Source organism: Aulonocara sp. 'chitande type north' Nkhata Bay, linkage group LG17 (genome assembly GCF_057382095.1).
Source record: "Aulonocara sp. 'chitande type north' Nkhata Bay isolate Kocher_YH1m ecotype deep benthic linkage group LG17, A_spYH_male_GT1.1, whole genome shotgun sequence".
Classification (NCBI taxonomy): Eukaryota; Metazoa; Chordata; class Actinopteri; order Cichliformes; family Cichlidae; genus Aulonocara; species Aulonocara sp. 'chitande type north' Nkhata Bay.
The window spans coordinates 6,247,137-6,268,069 of record NC_141360.1 but is presented as its reverse complement, the minus strand read 5'-3'; the positions used below and the strand labels follow the sequence as shown (position 1 = coordinate 6,268,069).

Sequence of the window (20,933 nt, the reverse complement as noted above, 5' to 3'; positions counted from 1 at the left end):
ATAAATAAAGAGGAAAACCCAAAAGTCATATGACCCCCTATGGGCAAGCACTTTGTAGATAGTGGGAAGGAAAAACTCCCTTTTAAGAGGAAGAATCCTCCTGCATAACCAGACTCAGGGAGGGGCAGGGTATTGCTGCAACTGGTATTAGAACATCTTAGGGCTGAGGTATATAACAAAGCCTCATCCTCTGGGTTCAGATCTGAAATTAATGTGTGTTGATTAACCTAAAGTCATGCATTACTCATCTTTTTATTTAGTTTTCATTTCTGCATGCTGAGCTGCTGTGTGGTCATTCCTACAAAACATTATCCTCACTGTCCTCCTCCGATTGATCGACCAGTCACAGCTCAAATTGTCTCTCTATAAAAACCCAAGCACCCTGCTAATGGATACTGGCTGGACATTTAAAAGTTTAGTTCTGGTGTCGGTCTCTGCTTTGATTCTCTAAGTCCAAGATACTGACAGTGTTACGGGGGGGGGGGATCTAAATTGATCCTATGATCGATTGTGGGACTTTAATTAAGTATTTATTTTAGTATCACTGTTATAACCCCTAAGAACTTGACACTGCGACCTCATTAACCACGTGAAACAGCCACGCCTGCAGTTGTGCGTAAAGACTGCAACACTAACCGCTTACACGAGCCGAAAGAGGCTGACACGATGGAGCCGAGGTGAGTGCGGAGGACAGGTTAGAGTAGGTGGGGTTAATGATGTTTGAGGTACAGGACAAGTTGATGCCTCCTCATGCCGAACCCATGCGTAATAAGTGCGATCGTCGCCGGTGAGGAGGATGCTGGATCATGAGGCTGGAGCCGACATGCGACTGGTCCGTAAGATCAACACAGGCATGAAGATCCACGCCGGGGGTGAGCACATGGGCTGCAGCAAGGTGGAAGACAACCAGGACAACCAGGTCATCTGTTTGCAATGTCAAGATGAGGTGATGCGGGTTTGCCCGGGGAGTCCGCGCAGTCCTCGCCGCGCTATCGCGACGCGCCTCTCATCCGGATCCGCAGGTAAGGGCAAGCAATGCAGCACACGAGGTTAAAAAGAAAGCGCGACGCATGCTGTCAGCTGCAAGCGTTAATAACACTGTTTCTTCCGTTCATATCGTCAATTACTCCGATTTCAAGCTGAAATGTGGGTGTGGTGATCCACTGTGGTCAAAGTGAGTCCACGGGACGACCCAAGGCACACAAACAGTAGTGGAACACCTCACGGATTCTCACAGAGCAGACAGCGAAAGCTGCACTACCACAACACATACTAGTCCTTTTTTATTTTAAATATAATTGCATGTTGTACAAGATTGTTGTTGTACACTGCCTCAGAGTACGGGTGCTATTTTTCAGTGAACATTTTGCTGTGGTGTAATTCATTCATCTGATGTTAAATTAATGATGTGGCTGGAAGCTGCTCAGAGGCTGATATGGTTTGTTCAGCGGTGTGCTCACTCCAAAGCCCATAGCTTTGGAAATAAATGATACCTGCAGCTTTATCTCTACACCGGGACGGGAATGTGTGTGCTTAAAAATATTCCCAGTCGGTGATAAATGTCTACACTGTGCTGCATTTGCTCTTTTTTGATGCATCTGTAGGTGTTAGATAGGAAAATAAAGGAAATTAGAGTTTGTTTTTTTAAAGTTGTCTTAGTGCTTAAATGAGAAAAAGCAGTTCAGGTGTTCATTTATCAGTCCCAGGCAAAAATGTTGGGTGGTATCTTTCAGGAGGTGACTGCAGTGCCAGAGAAAGTCTTCTGCTCTGCTGAGGCAGATTAATGACTTAACCTCTGTCTCCCAGAGGAAAGTTGGTGTTCCACATCAGGCCTTCAGTTTCCACTGTCAGGTTTATCTTATTAATTGGAGCCTCGGTTAACAAAGCCCCTCAAAACCTCCTTCCACAAGTTTTTCAAACTGCGCTAATCCAAATAAAGGCGCAGATAAGGTTGCTTAACTTTTATTCTTTTCTTTTTTCCCCACTATCGCCAGTTTTGCTATTGCAGAGTTCTCCCATAGATTTAAATGACTGATTCTGTGAGTGCAAATTGTCTCTGTCTTATAACAGTTCTGACAGTTACACTGTACTCTACTGGACTGAATTATTGTTGAGTTGCTTATTGTCAGTGATGGTATGAAGAGAGTGCTAAAAAATAGAAAATATGAGCACATCTATAACCTGCAGGAGTGGTTGGGTTAGGTTTGCCTTTTTATTACAACCAAAACTGTAACATTAAGTGTACACCTACTTTTCATCAAATAATAATGCACATTGAAGCCATGTCTTAAATCATGTTACTGGTCACATGACGCTCAGTCACACAGAACATATACATTAAACTCATGGTGTTCATTTTGCCATTATGTAATTTGGCTGCAAGAACAAAACAGTAGGAAAACTTACTTCAAAAGAACATTTCTGTGGTAAACACTGAACAGCTAGCTGTTGGCTAGATAGCTGCCCTCTGGGAATTTGTCATTGTCGTTGCTGTTTGGATCCAGTTTGAATCAACACTTGATGTACTGAGTGCTTTTGTATTTTCTGTTTAACTGAATGTCCTCTTTAGTCTATTGTTTTGTTACCTTTTTGACTCAACTGATCCAATATTTTATTTATCGTATTGAACTCATCGTTTTACCTGTTTTGTATGCTATAATGCAGTAATTTCACAACATTTGGGATCAATAAAGTCCTTTTCATCTTATCATATCTTATCTTATTGTTACATAGCACCCCAACCTTTTGTAAATAGATACATAACTTAGCCAATAATTTTATTCTTGTTTACTTATATTGTATATTGTCAAATAAAATAGTATTTAGCAGTGTAAGTAGCTCATATGGTGATTTGTGCTTTCTATTTAGTTAATTAATGAATAGCTAAAGGACTTAAAAAGAATTCTGTTTTTTCCATACTGAAAATGTTTTTTTTCCTTGGAATAATAGGATGAATGAAAGAGAGAATCAAATGAACTCTTGATTATTATTATTATGGGTATCAACAGAAGCTTTCACATTTAGTGCATCCCTAGATAGCATTTAACAGGCTTTCCATTATATATGTGGCTTTAATTGTATTAAATATTAATAATATTGTTTCAGATGTGCCACTTGGGTAAAACTTGTACTATTATAGCAGTTGCAGTTCAAAAAGAAAATGAAGTTAAATTAATGTAAAAGTTGTTAATCATTAATCTTTTTGGTCAGTGTCACAAAGACTGAAAAAAGAACTGCAAAATGCTTCACAGTTAAATCTTACTCCATTCAGTCTCGTATGGGTTTAATTATTTTCTCTTTGTTTTGTCCAGTCTGCCCTGCAGGGAAAGAAGGTGAAAATCACTTGCGGTATTCGAGGCATTATTTCTTAAACATTATCAGGCTCTTGGAGAGGTTTTCTCCCTGTAATCCACAGAGTTCTACCACAGTGAAAGCTTTTATTCCCTCTATATAAATTGGTAGACAAAGGCAATAAAGCTGCCAGACTCATGCATTTTATTCCCCTACCTCTGCCAAGGTCAAGAGTTTCCTCCCCTTGTGTAGCTCAATGTGGATCAGGGCACTAACATTGCAGGATTACGGGTTTGATTCCTGTAACGCTGCTGGGTCATGGATTTTCACAAGCCCCCAGGAAAAAGAGAAGCTCAAAAGCTTAGTGGGCACATTTGAAATTGCAAGATACATGTTTCTCTGGGACTCCATGGTACTGATGGTCACCTGTGCTAACAAAAAAACCCTACCTTAGTTACACTGAATATTTGCCTTCACCTTATACGTGATGTCTTCTCCATTCACAGATCGCGAACCCAGCAGTAGCAGCTACAATGTCTCCTCAGGAACCTTCTACAGTTGTGTCAGTCAGATCACCATCGGTGAGTGCACTGCTTTAGAGTTGTGTCATGGTTCCTTCAGCATGAGGGTTTGGTCAGGAGATTTGGTATCTCCTGCATGTAGTTAGTCTTGTCTCCATGTTTGTTTACATTCTGTCTCACCAGTCATGTCCCCATGTCTGTGCAATCCCTCTGTGCCCTTTTTCTGTAGTTTTTCATTTTTCTCTCTCAGTTGTGTCTCCATGTTTACTTTCCCTTTCATCTATGTCAAGTTTTTATGTCTCTGCCTCTCAGTTTTACTTTTCTAACGTGTTCCCCAGGTGTGTCCTCTCTACCTTGATTCCTTCTTATTGTCTGAGTCTGAGTAGTAAAAAAAGTGAAGCGTCCATGTGGACAGTTTTATGTTTGTACCTAACATTTTCAGAAAACTGTAAGAAAACTGTAAGCACGCCGGGCAAAACCCATCCACAGAGCTATTTAATCTAAGCACTGGCTTTACACTAAAGGGAAGTTCATTTCCAAACTCTGCAAAACATCACTGGATTTTATTTAACTGGGAAAAGGCCAACACAACACTCTCCTTAATCAAACACAAATGTTTATTTCAAGCTCGAACATTTTGGACTTAAGGGCCACTGACCGAATACATTCATACAACCTGAATTCCAAAAAAGTAAATATAAAAGAATGCAAAGATTGATTTACAAATACCCCAAAACTAGTATTTTATTAATAGAACTTAAAAAAACATATCAAATGTTTAAACTGAGACATTTTACTTTTTCATGAAAAATATGATCTCATTCTGAATTTGATGACAGCAACATGTCTCTTAAAAGTTGGGGCAACAAAAGGCTGGAAAAGTAAGCCCTAAAAAGAAAAAGCTGCAGGAACATTTTGGTAATAATTAGGTTAATTGCCAACAGATCAATAGCATGCTTGGATAAAAAAGAGCATCTTAGACAGGCAGAGTTTCACTTATCTGCAAAAAACAAGAGCTGTTCACAGATTGTGGAACAAATTCAGTGTTTTTAAGTATAAAATTCATTGTCTGTTTCATAATCTATACCATCAAACCCTAAAAAGATCCTGAAAGTGCTGTGCAAAAGAGATGAACACTGAATGCTGTGATGTTCATGTCCTCAGGTGGCGCTGCATTAAACACACGTACAGGCCTATCAAGGTCTATCATGCAATTTCTGCCATCTTCTCTGCATCTCACACTAGAACAATCTTGATAATAATTTTTTTTAAAAGGCAAAATCGACATGGGGAAAATTTTTTATCATCATAAATAAAAAAAGGAAGACAGAATGAGCATATTTACTTTAAATGTTTTAGCAATATAATGGGTGTTACAGTGGGGCAAAAAAGTATTTAGTCAGCCACCGATTGTGCAAGTTCCCCCACTTAAAATGATGACAGAGGTCAGTAATTTGCACCAGAGGTACACTTCAACTGTGAGAGACAGAATGTGAAAAAAAAATCCATGAATCCACATGGTAGGATTTGTAAAGAATTTATTTGTAAATTAGGGTGGAAAATAAGTATTTGGTCACCTCAAACAAGGAAAATCTCTGGCTCTCACAGACCTGTAACGTCTTCTGTAAGAAGCTTTTCTGTCCCCCACTCGTTACCTGTATGAATGGCACCTGTTTGAACTCATCATCTGTATAAAAGACACCTGTCCACAGCCTCAAACAGTCAGACTCCAAACTCCGCCATGGCCAAGACCAAAGAGCTTTCGAAGGACACCAGGAAAAGTATTGTAGACCTGCACCAGACTGGGAAGAGTGAATCTACAATAGGCAAGCAGCTTGGTGTGAAAAAACCAACTGTGGGAGCAATCATCAGAAAATGGAGGACATACAGGACCACTGAGAATCTCCCTCGATCTGGGGCTCCACGCAAGATCTCATCCCGTGGGGTCAAAATGATCATGAGAACGGTGAGCAAAGATCCCAGAACCACACGGGGGGACCTGGTGAATGACCTGCAGAGAGCTGGGACCAAAGTAACAAAGGTCACCATCAGTAACACACTACAACGGCAGGGAATCAAATCCCGCAGTGCCAGACGTGTTCCGCTGCTGAAGCCAGTGCATGTCCAGGCCCGTCTGAAGTTTGCCAGAGAGCACATGGATGATACAGCAGAGGATTGGGAGAATGTCATGTGGTCAGATGAAACCAAAGTAGAACTTTTTGGTATAAACTCAACTCGTCGTGTTTGGAGGAAGAAGAATACTGAGTTGCATCCCAAGAACACCATACCTACTGTGAAGCATGGGGGTGGAAACATCATGCTATGGGGCTGTTTTTCTGCCAAGGGGACAGGACGACTGATCCGTGTTAAGGACAGAATGAATGGGGCCATGTATCGTGAGATTTTGAGCCAAAACCTCCTTCCATCAGTGAGAACTTTGAAGATGAAACGAGGCTGGGTCTTCCAACATGACAATGATCCAAAACACACCGCCCGGGCAACAAAGGAGTGGCTCCGTAAGAAGCATTTGAAAGTCCTGGAGTGGCCTAGCCAGTCTCCAGACCTCAACCCCATAGAAAATCTGTGGCGGGAGTTGAAAGTCCGTGTTGCTCGGCGACAGCCCCAAAACATCACTGCTCTCGAGAAGATCTGCATGGAGGAATGGGCCAAAATACCAGCTACTGTGTGTGCAAACCTGGTAAAGACCTATAGTAAACGTTTGACCTCTGTTATTGCCAACAAAGGTTATGTTACAAAGTATTGAGTTGTATTTTTGTTATTGACCAAATACTTATTTTCCACCCTGATTTACGAATAAATTCTTTACAAATCCTACCATGTGGATTCATGGATTTTTTTTTCACATTCTGTCTCTCACAGTTGAAGTGTACCTCTGGTGCAAATTACTGACCTCTGTCATCATTTTAGTTGGGGGAACTTGCACAATCGGTGGCTGACTAAATACTTTTTTGCCCCACTGTATATTTTATTTTTATTATGTATCAGTGCAGTTTAGTCCCGTATGAATTGTTAGAGTTCTGACAGCAGAGGGGTTAGGGGAAATTTAACTTGGGATTTGCTAAGCAGTAAGAAAATTAAAGATTTCCGCTGACGTGGAAGTTTGTTTGTACGTCCAAGGTTCTTGATGGAAAATTGTACAATGGTGACAAAGCTGTTCAACATAATTTTCCTGTCTGTCACAAAACTGCAACTGCCTGCCATTTGGAATATTGAGGCCTTGGCTTTCGACATTTTTTCAATGAATATTAACACAGTGTGTGGTTAGCCTGTAAGCTACTGTATAGGTTGTTGACAGCAAGGGGATTCAGACTGTGCTGCTGCTGCATGCAGGTGTTCCTCTCTTCTCTAGAAGCTAAATTTAAAAACAAAAAACAAAAAAAACAACTAACTAATGAACTGCTGAGGGGGAGCTTTGGACCACTGAGACTCACTCTGTTGGTTTTCACAAAAGAAAGATCTATAGTCTCGTCCCACACTCTGACATCAAAAAGATTTACTGTGCTGCCTGTGATTTTAAAGCTCCGGCCTTTGTTCGAGAGGAAAATACAAGTCAGCATCACCGTAGGTTCTTAAACGTTCTAATCGATTATAATCTCACATCAATTCCACCCTCCTTTATTGTTGTAGGAATCTACTGGGATAGTGCAGCTTATAGACAGAGCTAATATTCACCCTGAGGTAGGGATTCAGTGAAGGATGAAATAAAACATTAAATGCGTCATGCTGGAAATTTTAGAGCACTACTGCACTGAGGTTGGCTCTGCACTGGCCAGAACCAAAAACACAAGTTATCCTTTTTTTTTTTACAGTTTGAAGTGTGAGATTTTGCCGTCCGAGAGGATTCATGGTGTTTTGTAAAAATATCAGGTCATCACAAAATTCAAGTTCAGTACTTTGAGGAAAGATCCCCAGCTCTGCCATTCATCCCATCTCAGCCCTCTGTATAACTGATCGCTTTTCACCCTGACTTCAACTAAGCAGTGCGACACAGCTAAAAGCACTTTTCACTTGCAAGAATTAAGCTGATATAAAGCATATACAGTAAGTGGCCCCAAAAAAGTCTTTGTTGGCACTGAATAAAATCTGAGAAGAGAACCACATAAAGTGGCATTTTTAAAACCCAGCAGCCTACAAGAAGCCAGATAAAGGACAACAGAACAAAAAATAAATAAATAAATGGATGGATTGATGAGGAGGGACAGGTATGTTTTTATACCACCAATGAAGTCCAATGTTTTGACCAGTGAAGATGTTTATTGTCAGAGAAAGCAAGATGAACAGAGACAGTGCAGTCGGAGGGACAGGGAGTGATGGTGATCAAGTGAGCTAGAAAGTGAATAAAGAGAAGAAAGGGTGTTATGGTTTGTTCTAGATAAACAATTTAGGTTTGGGTAAAGAAACAGGGTTGGGGTTCACAAAGGAAGCAGGAAGAATAAGTCGAGTAAAGTTTCACTTGTCTGACTCTTTTGTTTCACTTAATGCACCTAATAATCCGGAGAATACGGTTACTTCCGCCTTCCTTTAGTATGTCCAGAAGTCCAAAACATTTCGTCGACATTGTTGTGTTTGTTGGGCAGAAAACTTATGAAATTACAGTACAGTGGTCCCTCATTTATCTTGGGAGTTACGTTCTAAAATTAAGCCGCAATAGGGGAAATCCACGAAGTAGTTAGCTTTATTTTTTACAACTATTATAGATGTTTTAAGGCTGTAAAACCCTTCACTACACACTTTATGCACTTTTGTCAGACAAGCATGAACATTTTCATACTTTTCTCTCCTGTTTAAACACTCTCAAAGTTCAAACCTTCGTAGAAAAATAAGTCCAGTATTATAGAACGAAACCAAAGATCAAACCCTGTTTTCAGGTCCAGAACATAGCAATAGAGCAGCTGCCAGAGAATTCAACAATAATGAATCAATGGTACAGAAGTGGAGGAAGCAAGAAGAATGAGTTGAGTAAAGTTTTACTTATCTAACTGTTTTGTTTTGCTTAATGCGCCTAATAATCCAGAAAATATGGTAACTTCTACCTTCCTTTAGCATGTCCAGAAGTCCAACTTTTTGAATGACGGTTAGCATCTTCCTCTGCCTTTTGGGTGCTACCGCAGATGCCTTTGACGGTGCAAAACATTTCGTCGACATTGTTGTGTTTGTTTGGGAGAAAACTTACAAACATACAGTACAGCGCTTTAGAGTCACACTGCTAGCGATCAAAGATTTATGTAAATTATGTAAATTTGATAAGTTGACAAATCATGCAAAATTGCATACAAAAAATACGCGAAACAGCGATGCTGTGAAAGCTGAGCCGGGTTATAGCGAGGGACCACTGTATTGCCAAAAGTCTCAGGTCACCAACTTTCTGCAGAGTCAGAATTTATGTGTTCAAACCTTTAGTGAAGGTTACAAATGATCTTCTTATGGTCTCTGACAGTGGACTCATCTCTGTGCTTGTCCTGCTAGACCTCAGTGCAGTGTTCGATACTGTTGACCATAATATCCTATTAGCGCGATTAGAGCACGATGTAGGCATTGCAGGTACTGCACTGCAGTGGTTTGTATCATATCTATCTAACAGACTCCAATTTGTGCATATACATGGAGAGTCCTCTTCACACACTGAGGTTAATTATGGAGTTCCACAGGGTTCAGTGCTAGGAGCAATTCTGTTTACATTATACATGCTTCCCCTTGGCAGTATCATCAGAAGACATAGCATACATTTTCACTGCTATGCAGATGACACCCAACTCTATCTGTCCATGAAGCCAGGTAACACACACCAATTAGTTAGACTGCAGGAATGTCTTAAAGACATAAAGACCTGGATGGCTTCTAACTTTTTGCTTCTTAATTCAGATAAAACTGAGGTTATTGTACTCGGCCCTGAAAAGCTTAGAAATATGGTATCTAACCAGATTCTTACTCTGGATGGCATTACCTTGGCCTCCAGTAACACTGTGAGGAACCTTGGAGTCATTTTTGACCAGGACATGTCCTTCAATGCACATATTAAACAAATATGTAAGACTGCGTTCTTCGATTTGCGCAACATCTCTAAAATTAGAAATATCCTGTCTCAGAGTGACGCTGAAAAACTAGTTCATGCATTTATTACTTCCAGGCTGGACGACTGTAATTCATTATTATCAGGATGTCCAAAAAACCCGCTGAAAAGCCTTCAGTTAATCCAAAATGCTGCAGCAAGAGTGCTGACAGGGACTCGAAAGAGAGAGCATATTTCTCCTGTTTTGGCTTCCCTTCATTGGCTTCCTGTTAAGTCCAGAATTGAATTCAAAATCCTGCTCCTCACATACAAGGTCTTAAATAATCAGGCCCCATCTTATCTTAATGACCTTGTAGTACCATATCACCCTATTAGAGCACTTTGCTCTCGCACTGCAGGCCTACTTGTTCTTCCTACAATATTTAAAAGTAGAATGGGAGGCAGAGCCTTCAGTTTTCAGGCCCCTCTTCTGTGGAACCAGCTTCCAGTTTGGATTCAGGAGACAGACACTATCTCTACTTTTAAGATTAGGCTTAAAACTTTCCTTTTTGCTAAAGCATATAGTTAGGGCTGGACCAGGTGACCCTGAATCCTCCCTTGGTTATGCTGCAATAGACGTAGGCTGCCGGGGGATTCCCATGATGCATTGAGTTTTTCCTCTCCAGTCACCTTTCTCACTCACTATGTATTAACAGACCTCTCTGCATTGAATCATATCTGTTATTAATCTCTGTCTCTCTTCCACAGCATGTCTTTATCCTGTTTTCATCCTCTCACCCCAACCGGTCACAGAAGATGGCCGCCCCTCCCTGAGCCTGGTTCTGCCGGAGGTTTCTTCCTGTTAAAAGGGAGTTTTTCCTTCCCACTGTTGCCAAAGTACTTGCTCATAGGGGGTCATATGATTTTTGGGTTTTTCTCTGTATCCATTATTATACGATCTACCTCACAATATAAACCACCTTGAGGCACCTGTTGCTGTGATTTGGCGCTATATAAATAAAATTGAATTGAATTGAATTGAATTGAATGTGGCCTTCAGATTAGCTCAGTAACATATAGAGTGTATAGGACTATAGAGCTTCATTGAATGGGTTGCAATGGCTGAACAGCTGCAACCAAGTGCTATGGAAAGCATCCGGTTGAAACTACGCCACCACTGGACTCTAGGGCAGTGGAGATGTTTTCTCTGGAGTGATGAATGATGCTTTGATGGACAAGTCTGGCTTTGGCAGTTGTCAACGGTACCTGTCTGACACCATTGTGTCTCCAAGTGTCAAGTTTGGTGGATGGAGATTATGGTGTGGGGCTATTTTTCAGGAGCTGGGCGTGGCCCCTCAGTTCCAATGCAAGGAACTCAACTTAATGCTTCAACATATGTTAATGTTTATTTTATTTAACTTCCATAAGGTTGTTACATTGAAATAGTGTAAAAAGCAAAGAATGAACATTTTCATTCATTGTGTTTTACCCTGAATTGAATGTATGGATATTTTTTACTGTATGAAGATTTTTACTCTGATGGAAAAAGACAGCTATTGTTATCAAGAATAATACTGTACATAGATTTGCAAAGCTACAACTGTGTTTCCAACCTTTTACTTAGTATTGTCCCTAAAATGATAAAAACCATTCATACAGTATTTAATATAATGTATAACTTCAACTGTGCAGCACTTCTTAGGCTGTGTTGCTGCAGTTTCCGACACATGCCCATTCACTGTTCAAATTAAAGCACCAGTAGTTTCCTGTAAACTCCAAGCTCAAACGTGTTAATGCATTGTGCCGCATGTGGCCCAGATAAATGCACCTGCATTTGTTTTCTTACCTCTGAGGGCATCAGGAAGTGAGGGGGGGTGTATCTAGGGCTCTCTCTCCTCAGAGAGCCACAGGGGAACTTTTTTCTGATGACTGCGACATAGATAATGCTTAGAACACACTATGCCCGGGCAACATAAGTTTTGGAGGTCGTTCGGATACACGCCAGGTGTAGATTACAGCACCCACTCCACCCTTCCCATCGTTGTGGGTGACTTTTATGAGATGATGGCATTGATGGCTCAAAGCACTTGTTAATACAGTTTAAAATCCAGGAGCCACTTACAGGTTATGGAGCACTGTAGATTGACCACATAAATCATTCAGCAGAGATGTAAGCAGGTACAGGATACAAAAACTTCAAAGAACACTGTGTGCCTGTAAACAAATTCTAAAAGGCATTAATGGAGCCATACCTCCCCACATAAATCAATAGATTCCTTTTTAAGGCTTGAAGGCATCAACTAGACAAACGGTATAAGCTACAAGATTTTTGAAAAAATGTAAATTGGCAAAATTATACTAGTAGCAGTTCGTAAAGTAAAATTTACATTTAACACCCATCTTACAGGCTAATCCACTTCTAAAGTTTAAAACAAAACTATGCATATATAAACTGCTGAGGTGCTCTTTCTGTTTGTGGCCATCGAGTAGACGGGCTGCTCTGGAATATCTTAGAAAATTAGAGCAAACATGCTTGATATTATTTATTAAGTCCCTACAAGAAACAACAGATTTAGTATACATAGATATAAGCCCAAATAACATATATAAAATAGCCTCCCTATGTCTTAGGGTCATTCTCACTGCCCTGCAGTGCGCATATGCCTGTGTCCACCTCACACTGTACATCAGTAACGGATACATCTCAGAGACTGCAGTGTAATTTATCCATCCATCCCTGCTATTTTCATCACCTTCAGTAATATGAGCTGCACATGGCACATTGTTTCATATCTTCACTATTCCTTATTTCAAATCATACACTGAAATAAGATCCCTATAGTGTGAGGGCATGTCTGTTACACTGCAGTAATGTTTGTAATGAGTTAACAAACACAGTGTATTTTAACAAGGTGTCTGTGCTTTAAAAGAGTTGAAAAAAATCAAGTTTTCATCATTATTACAGGCTGTCTTTTTTAAAAAAAATTATAATTCCACACCTATGAAATCAACTATAAATCATCACTATATCATAAATGCGTTCCAGTATTTGCTCTACATCCAAATTAATATCTCACTATGTCAAATTTTCACCCACCAAAGACGGGAGTTAGATTTGTCTTTCCAGAGGTAATGCACTTACAGTTTTCTCCCCCGGGGTGAATAAAGTCCTACTCACAGTTTTTGAAAGTGCTGACTTGAGCACATCATTTTGGGGGATGCCCAGCCTTACACTCTTACACTTCATTTGTGAAATCCCTCCTTTCATTCTCTCTGAAAACTGGAGGGTGTAAAAGATTCGATGAAATATAAAGTATGGCTTAGATTTATCTCGTCACTCCTCATCGCAGTTTATCCTCCAGCTGAATGTGCATTGCAAGGAGTGAGCCAGAGGGCCTGGAGACTGTGAGGCGTTCCACTTTTCTGCTATTGATTGGGGCTGCGTTTGTTCATTGCTGATGTACATCTGAAATCTGCTGGGCTTTGTATTTTACAGGAAACCAGGAGGTGGCATGGGTGGAGGTGTTCCCTTATCCCACCTGCCAGTGAAAGATACCAGAAATATTAAATATACAAAACATTAAAAACACACTTTGCTGCTCTTTATATTTGGTACTATGTGTCTCATCTATTCAGTTCAGTTCAATTTTATTTATACAGCGCCAAATCACAACAACAGTCACCTCAAGGCACTTTATTTTGTAAATTGGGCCCTACAGAGAAAAACCCAACAATCATATGACCCTATGAGGGTCATATGAGCAAGCACTTTGTCAACAGTGGGAAGGAAAAACTCTCTTTTAATAGGAAGAAACCTCCAGCAGAATCAGTCCACTCATGTAAGCAAACGCAACATATCAGTTCAGATTAAAAATGCAAAACAGGTAGTGATGCTGCTATTGAAAAAATAATATTGTGATTTAATTAATAATTTGTTTTTAAAATGAAATAAAAAAAATTAAGGTTTGGTTAGTGAAGTGTAAAGAAATAGTTTTATCATTTTTCCTTCCTTAACGAGACTTATTTTGGAAAATAGGACATTTATTTGCCCGTTATTTTGTGTAGAGTAAAAAACATACGTAACATTGGCATTATGGCATTGGCATATCAGAGATTTCTTTAGAATAAGGCATAGAATAAAGTCAAGGTTAATAAAAAAAAAAGCAAAAAAACAAAGTAATCAAAAAGGCTTAATAAATTGAACACAATTAAATAGTAAATTGAAAAGAACACAGATTATTTACAACAGAGCTCATCTACTGCATCTGGATCTATTGGATCTCTGATTCCAAAGTTTAAGCCAACATAGATCAAGTGTTCTAACAGCAGGTACAAGAATGTACATTGTGGTCCTAATTGAAGGGTAAAGTAGGGCACCATGACCTGGAAGACAAGCATAAAGCATTTCAATTGACTGCAGCATTCTGAAGGTCAGCATGGCCAAACTGCACTTGATAATTCAATAATGGGGTCAGCAGCAGCTTATAAGATAGCTATGTACAATCAGATCTGCTGCATCTATAATGCCCTACTGAAGAATTATAGATAATGAAGGTTTGGGGAGGTGGGGGGCAGCTACATCTGGACCATCCAGCTCAGTCACTTGTCAGAGCTGAGCTGAAACAGGGAGGGAAGCCTGCTGAGGAGAAATCGAAGGCCGGAAGCGTGCCGAGCTGGTTCAGCAGAGGGCTGGTCCTCAGGAACTCTGGAGAGCAGCAAAAACTGACAGAAAGATGTGGAGGTTCTTCGTGGCCATTCTCATTATTATTATATTTTCATTTAATATAAGTCAGAGGTGTTTGAAGTATTCCTGTGTATTAACTTGTTGTTTTGCAACTTTTAGCTATTGGAGGAAATTGCAAAATTATGCTTAATAATCTATCTTTTAACTATATGCTTTTATGTCTATTTGTCTGTGTGGCTGTATTACATTGTCATGAATTTTATCATAATTACTTTGCTGAACTATAATCTCATACACTGAGAATCATCTTTTGTGTGGTTGCTGCTGAGGACATACCTGGCAACAATGAAAATTCAATGTTTTATTGAAGTTGAAAGTTTCCACCACTAGGGGGCAACATTGCAACAACTGTTTGCTGTTATGTTCAGCATACACAGTCCCAAATTGTACATGTAGCAATGCTCCCACAAGATGAATGTTAAAGTTTTCAGTGTCCTCTTCCCTTCTTGTTTAGAATCTCATTATCTGCCTCAATTGTTGTCACTCAACAGGGTTTGATCTCGGGGGTCAAGTGGCCATCGAGTTCTCACACTGGAACAGTCCTTTTCCAGAGAGCAGCCAGAACCTCCCAAGTCCAGACTGTGTTCACTCCGAGGCCTCCGCTGTCCCGCCCATCAGCGAGCATCTTGAGCCAGTGTCCTGCCCGGCGTCGCTGTCCGTCACCCCGCTCCCCACGTACAGTGCCAGCCAGGAGACGCTGTGTGACAGCAGCACGAGTACGCTGAGAGCTGTGACAGTACATTCTTTTCAATTATGATAACTTTTTTTTTTTTACAGCAAATCTACATTTCAGTTAGTAAAACACTGATTACAACAGGTCAGATGGTAACATCCTGTAGCTGTGTTGATATCAGAGTTATGATTGACCCTCTACGCAATCTCCATAATGCTGAAACTGGCACTCTGTGGGCCACACAACAACTGTTTACTCTTTGAGCTGAAGGCAGTTCTTAATGTCTTTGGTTGTACATATGAGCTGATTGTCATGCTGCAGAATCAATTTATAACCAGATAAACTGCACGGTGTCTGTACTTTTTTAGCACAAAGGAAACTCTGATCACATCTGAAGCTAAATAAGGAGAAACGTGGTCTCAACCTCCAAGTTTCCTCCACCATGCATTTCTGTTTCCTGTTGACATTCATCTGCTGTGCTCTCTGGCCCTGGATTAAATAAACTGCCCTTTGTCGACAAGTGATTCAAATGTTATGGGAGCACCCTCACTGCTCAAGCTTGGCTTCAGACCAGGGACCCTCCGGTGTTCGTGAATTCTCAGTTAATGGCAGTTTTAAAGTGGAGTCAGCTTATCCTGTCATCCATAAGTGCGGGTTTTGTTTTATTTGAACACCATCAGGTTTTCCCATTCAGTATAATCAATGCTGAGTCAACACACATATGGACATGATTTACTCTTCTGCCCTCTTTTGTCTTTGGCTAGTACCAGTATCGATATCCGGTCACCCTTGAGCCTTTTGTTTGAGAAAATAGCCTCTTTAATGCAATAACTCAGCAACGTAGGAGTTTCAAACTGATACCATAGATGCAACTACTTAAAAACTTGTTTTAGACTAGAGAAGATGAGGCTGAGATAATGTTTATATCGGGGACTTCATTCCTAAATATTGGTCAGAGTGTTCTGGCCCTTCAACCTGTGTTCACCTCACTTTACCACGCTGCAGGTTTTCCAGTCGTCTGTTCTTATGTCTGTACACATCTGCAGAAGAGCTTGGGCAGCACATCTGCTACACCTCTATGACGTGGTGTAGTACACTATCACTTCTTCACCAGTGTCACCTTTTCAATATGGCTGTCCTTCACCCAGATTTGCCCCCATCCCCCCCGCGCAGCTGTTTCTGCTCCACTTACTTGTTTCGCTTAACAAACTGCAGATCTCTATATTGAAATCAATCGTTCTTATAGGGTTTTTATTATGACATGATAAACCTGCAATATCTGTTAATAGGTTAGATAGATTAATGGATATATTTATTCCCAGGTGTGTGTGTCTATGTGTGCGTGCATGTATTTGTATGTAAGCGTGTGTGCCCTTGAGTCTCCATCAGAGGACCATGCTGACACTGTCATCAGTGCCAACTGTCATTGTTTTGGGCTGCAGCAACACTGACTAGCCGGCCCTTTTTTCTGATTGGCCGCTGTCAGAGCAGCTTGACCCCCGATTGGCTGCCAGAGAAGCCCGATTAAGAATGCCGATGAGTAGCTCTCCTTTCTCTCTCGCTCTCTCTCTCTCTGACACTGTAAACATCCTGCTCATGCTTGTGTTTTTTTTCCTTCAGTGAGGATCTGTGACAGCTTTTGCAGCTTTCCTGCTGCCAGATTTGAGCATCTTTCACTATGACAGATCCGATCCGCATGTGTGTGAATGTTACAGTGATTCTGGACCGACTGATGCAGGGATGTGAGGAATAAGGAGTAAAAAAAAATAAAGTGGGGATGCTGGTTGCTCTCGTGGGACATCGCACTTGTTTGTCGCCCTCAGCGAGGGGCTGGAGGTGGAGGATGGTGTGTGCATATGTCAGTGTGTGTATGTAGAGGAGTCATCGGGCTGTTTTGGCATTTGCTGCGGCTCAGCTGTGAAGCCTCTCCCCCCCTCCTCCTCCTCCTCCTGCCTTCTGAGGAGCGAAGCTGCCTCTCTGCCTCTGCCCACCTTCACATGGTGAGTGTCCTCAAGTTGTCTTGAAGCAAAGGCAGCTTGATCTCCAGAATGGATTCTCTTCTTTTTTTTCTGCAGTGCTCTCACTCATTTGTTACCGTGTCCTTCTCCCCGCCCTTACACTGCTTCATCTTTCACCCGCAGTTCCCTGAACAGTGTAAGCATTTGACCTTCATATGCACACACACACTCTTTCTTCCAGCTCCTCATAATCCCCTTTCTCTTGATTGTAATTCTACTTGTTTTTTCCCACATGCTCCACCAGCTCTTTTGCTGTGATTCATCAGCTGTAACGCACGGAAACTAGTCATGTCTCTGTGAGCAATGTCCGTGTATGAGTGTGTGTTTGCTGTGACTGTGGTGACTGGGCACCAGTAGCAGCTCGGCAGGTGCAAAAATTTCCATCCCTTGGCTGCTAGGGAGAAAATGCGCCCCTGGGTATGATTCGCGCATCCAGCTAGAACAAACAATCCCTCCTAACTGGTGACTGACACCTAATCCCCCTTGACAACACACACACCCCCTCCCTCCCTCCCATTTCCCATTAACCCCCCCCCACACACACACACATTCATACACACACACACCTTTCTTCTCCTATCAGCGTGAGCTGTCATCTCCATGTTGTGTTGTGTTATAAATGGAGCCGCACTGTTGAGTGTTTTAAGCAACTAGAAGAGAAGAAGAATTCCTTTTTCACTGGAGAAAAAATCTTTAAATATTCTTGTGTAATAGTAATGTTATGCTCTTTTTTAATATGACCACCACCCCAGTCTTCAATAGGTTCTAAACACACTGCGTTTTCCAGTGTATTTAAGACCAAGTTAAGATAAATTGTGTCCATTTACTCCTCTGCATGTAACATTTCAAAACTAATTCTCTAATCAACTGGGACTCAAGGTCAGGCACATAAAGTAAGAATAAGGTGAGTTTGCTTACTAAAAGACATTAGAAGTCTTGGTGTAAGTCTGAAAGAGATTATCAAAGCCAGTGAACGGGTCACAACAGTAATCTAAACACAATGGCAAAAAAACATGGACGCTTAAATCTCGTGGTGTGTCCACAGATGTGACCATAAAACACTGAAATAACAAGCATGGCCTACTTCTCCTCACATTAATTTTGATGACTTACTTGCTTCAAATACCGGAGATCTTGACTCCAAACTATTTAGCAGACAAGTTTAAATTATTGATACGACATCCAAGTATTTGGGCTGCTCAAACTGACACAGTGGAATGATATTATGTTAACAGAGAAGGCTCACCACACTAAAAATGCAGAAAATAAAATACATAATCAAACCGAGGTTGTTTGAAGTTATTCAAACAGGCTATCCAGATTTATGTGTCACTTTTGCATCTTCAAAATCAATAAAGACCTGTTTGAGTGACCACGTGAAGCTCCAGTGTTACATCAGTTTACACAGTTTAATGAATTTTCTTCAGACGCAGACAATTTCTCGCTTAATGTTTTGCACCATTCCACTGCTGGTGTCTTTTTTTCAGCTTTTGTTCAAACTGTCATTATGTCATCATGAAGCATTTAATGACCCTCAGCATATCGCAGTGAAAAAGTCACAGCAAGGTAACTTTAACATAACTGTGATCAGCTATTTTTAGTTCAAGCTTGTGTGGTTGGAAAGTAGCAATCAGTTCGGAAAAATGACCTGCATTAGCATGAAACTATTCGTTTTGTTACAATGGTGGCTGGTCGTACTAAACATGGCTAAAGTTTCATATAATCAGGTCAGTGTATGTACAAGTAACCTAAAATGAACCAAACTAGCTTCAGCTCTGGCAGTGAGCACCGAAGCCCCTCCAACCTGATGCTTAAACCTTTTGTTTGCTACGGCAACCAATTGAAAGAAAGCTGGCTTGAAGTGAAGGAGGCCTTAAAGGAAGTGGAGCTAAAGCAGCATGGTTCAGGATGAACTGAGGTGCTGCACCAAAGCTGAGTCGGACAAATAAAGATTGTTACATTTCAGTTCTTCTTGGTGGACATTAAGGTATTTCCAGGCTATAGAAGATATTGTGGTGGACCACTGGAGGGCTCCACTCACACCCAGTTCTCAGAAAGTGTTGTTGCTGTGTTTTGGAGGGAAAGTATTCAGTTCTGTGGTGATGAGTAATAAACGAGCAGTGTTTATCGAGAGCTCTCGTGTCGTCTGTGTTTACCTCCACATTGGTGACCCCTGACTCGAACATGCTGCAGTCCGATGGTGGCACCGACTCCGCTCTGGATGCATCAGCAGCCGCCAGCCCTCTGCCTCCAGCTGCAGCTACGTTTGCTGTGGCGCTCGAGCTGCCGGACTTTTGGCTTCACGACCCCCCGTCGTGGTTCGTGCACGTGGAGGCTCAGTTCGCCCTTCGTGGCATCTCGGCTGACGACACTAAATATCACCATGTGGTGGCTTCTCTCAACCCGCTAGCCACCCGTCGTGCGTTGACTCTCCTCCGGGACCCACCCACCCGAGGGAAGTACGGGCTTGGACCGGACGACGGGGGATTCCTCTTCACCCACATCTTCCTCCGACAGCCGGCGGCGGCCGTGAGAGCCGGCCTCGCCAACTCTCCGCTTCTGGGCACGAAGGATTATCGCTCCCTGGCTGAGGACGCGGATCGTATTCTCCTGGCTACCCGCACTTTCCACGATCACGACCTAGTTCCAGCCTCGCCGGCGGCGCCTTCCACTTCCCCGCTGACCTGCCACGACGTACCCGATCCTTCGCTGACGGCAAAGATCACGGCACAGCGACACCACGGACGGGACCTCTGTTTCTACCATCGGCGTTTTGGCGCCGGAGCGCGCCACTGCCTCCCGCCTTGCGCTTTTCCGACCCTGGGACATGGACCCCGCCAGCGCGCTGTAGCGGCCGCAACCGCTGCCGACAAAGAAAAACTGCTCTTCATAGAAGATTCGCCCTCTGGGAGACGTTTCCTGGTCGACTCTGGCTTCCAGAAGAGCCTCCTTCCCCCGTCTGGAGCCGACAGTTTAGCAGCGGGCTGCGGACCGCAGCTTGTTGCGGCTAATGGCTCTCCCATCGCAACGTTCGGGGAAAGGTTCGTGACTGTTTGTTTTCATGGTCGGGATTTCCAATGGACCTTTGTTGTTGCCGCTAGCTCTGTACCTATTTTGGGCGCCGATTTTCTTTGTGCCCACGGACTGCTGGTCGATGTCGCTAACAGACGCTTAATCGATGCACTGTCTTTTTCTTCAATACCCTGTTTCACTCGTGCCATCGATCCCCTGAATCGGGCTAATGTAGTGACTTCAGGGAATGTTTTTCAGCATTTGCTCTTGGAGTTCCCTTCACTGACTGTTCCTAATTTCTCAAACACGGCAACGAAGCACGGGGTTGAACATTATATTCCGACGGTCGGTCCCCCAGTGTTCGCACGCGCCTCGACCCCGCGAAACTCTCGTCGCTCGGGAAGAGTTTGCCGCAATGGAGCGCCTCGGCATAGTGCAGCGCTCGAATAGTGCCTGGGCTTCTCCGCTACACATGGTGCCCAAGTCAGACGGTCGGTGGCGGCCGTGTGGGGATTTTTGCCGTTTGAATAATGTCACGGAGAACGACCGTTACCCCATTCCCCACATCCAGGATTTTTCCGCCCACCTCGCCGGCACCTCGATTTTTTCTAAAATTGACTTGGTGCAGGGGTAACACCAGGTTCCCGTGCGCACCGAAGACGTC

General features: G+C 42.2%; 1 protein-coding gene across 4 annotated transcripts in view; it reads left to right on the top strand.

Moving 5' to 3' along the window:
- The first annotated feature begins 660 nt into the window (after nt 1–660).
- LOC147309537 (anoctamin-4-like) overlaps nt 661–20,933 on the top strand; it is a 54,285-nt gene continuing 34,012 nt past the window's right edge. For 2 of the 4 annotated variants that reach the window (XR_015125621.1, XM_086268504.1), the window contains exons 1-3: nt 661–1,022; nt 3,798–3,872; nt 15,058–15,282. Coding sequence is in view for 2 of the 4 variants with exons in the window: in XM_086268504.1 (XP_086124630.1) it covers nt 797–1,022; nt 3,798–3,872; nt 15,058–15,282 (526 nt within the window). In the remaining 2 variants the exon portion in view is untranslated. Of the gene's footprint in view, nt 1,023–3,797; nt 3,873–15,057; nt 15,283–16,736; nt 17,240–20,171; nt 20,299–20,933 lie in introns of those variants that run through there. The other 2 variants (XM_086268506.1, XM_086268505.1) reach the window with 2 other exon arrangements.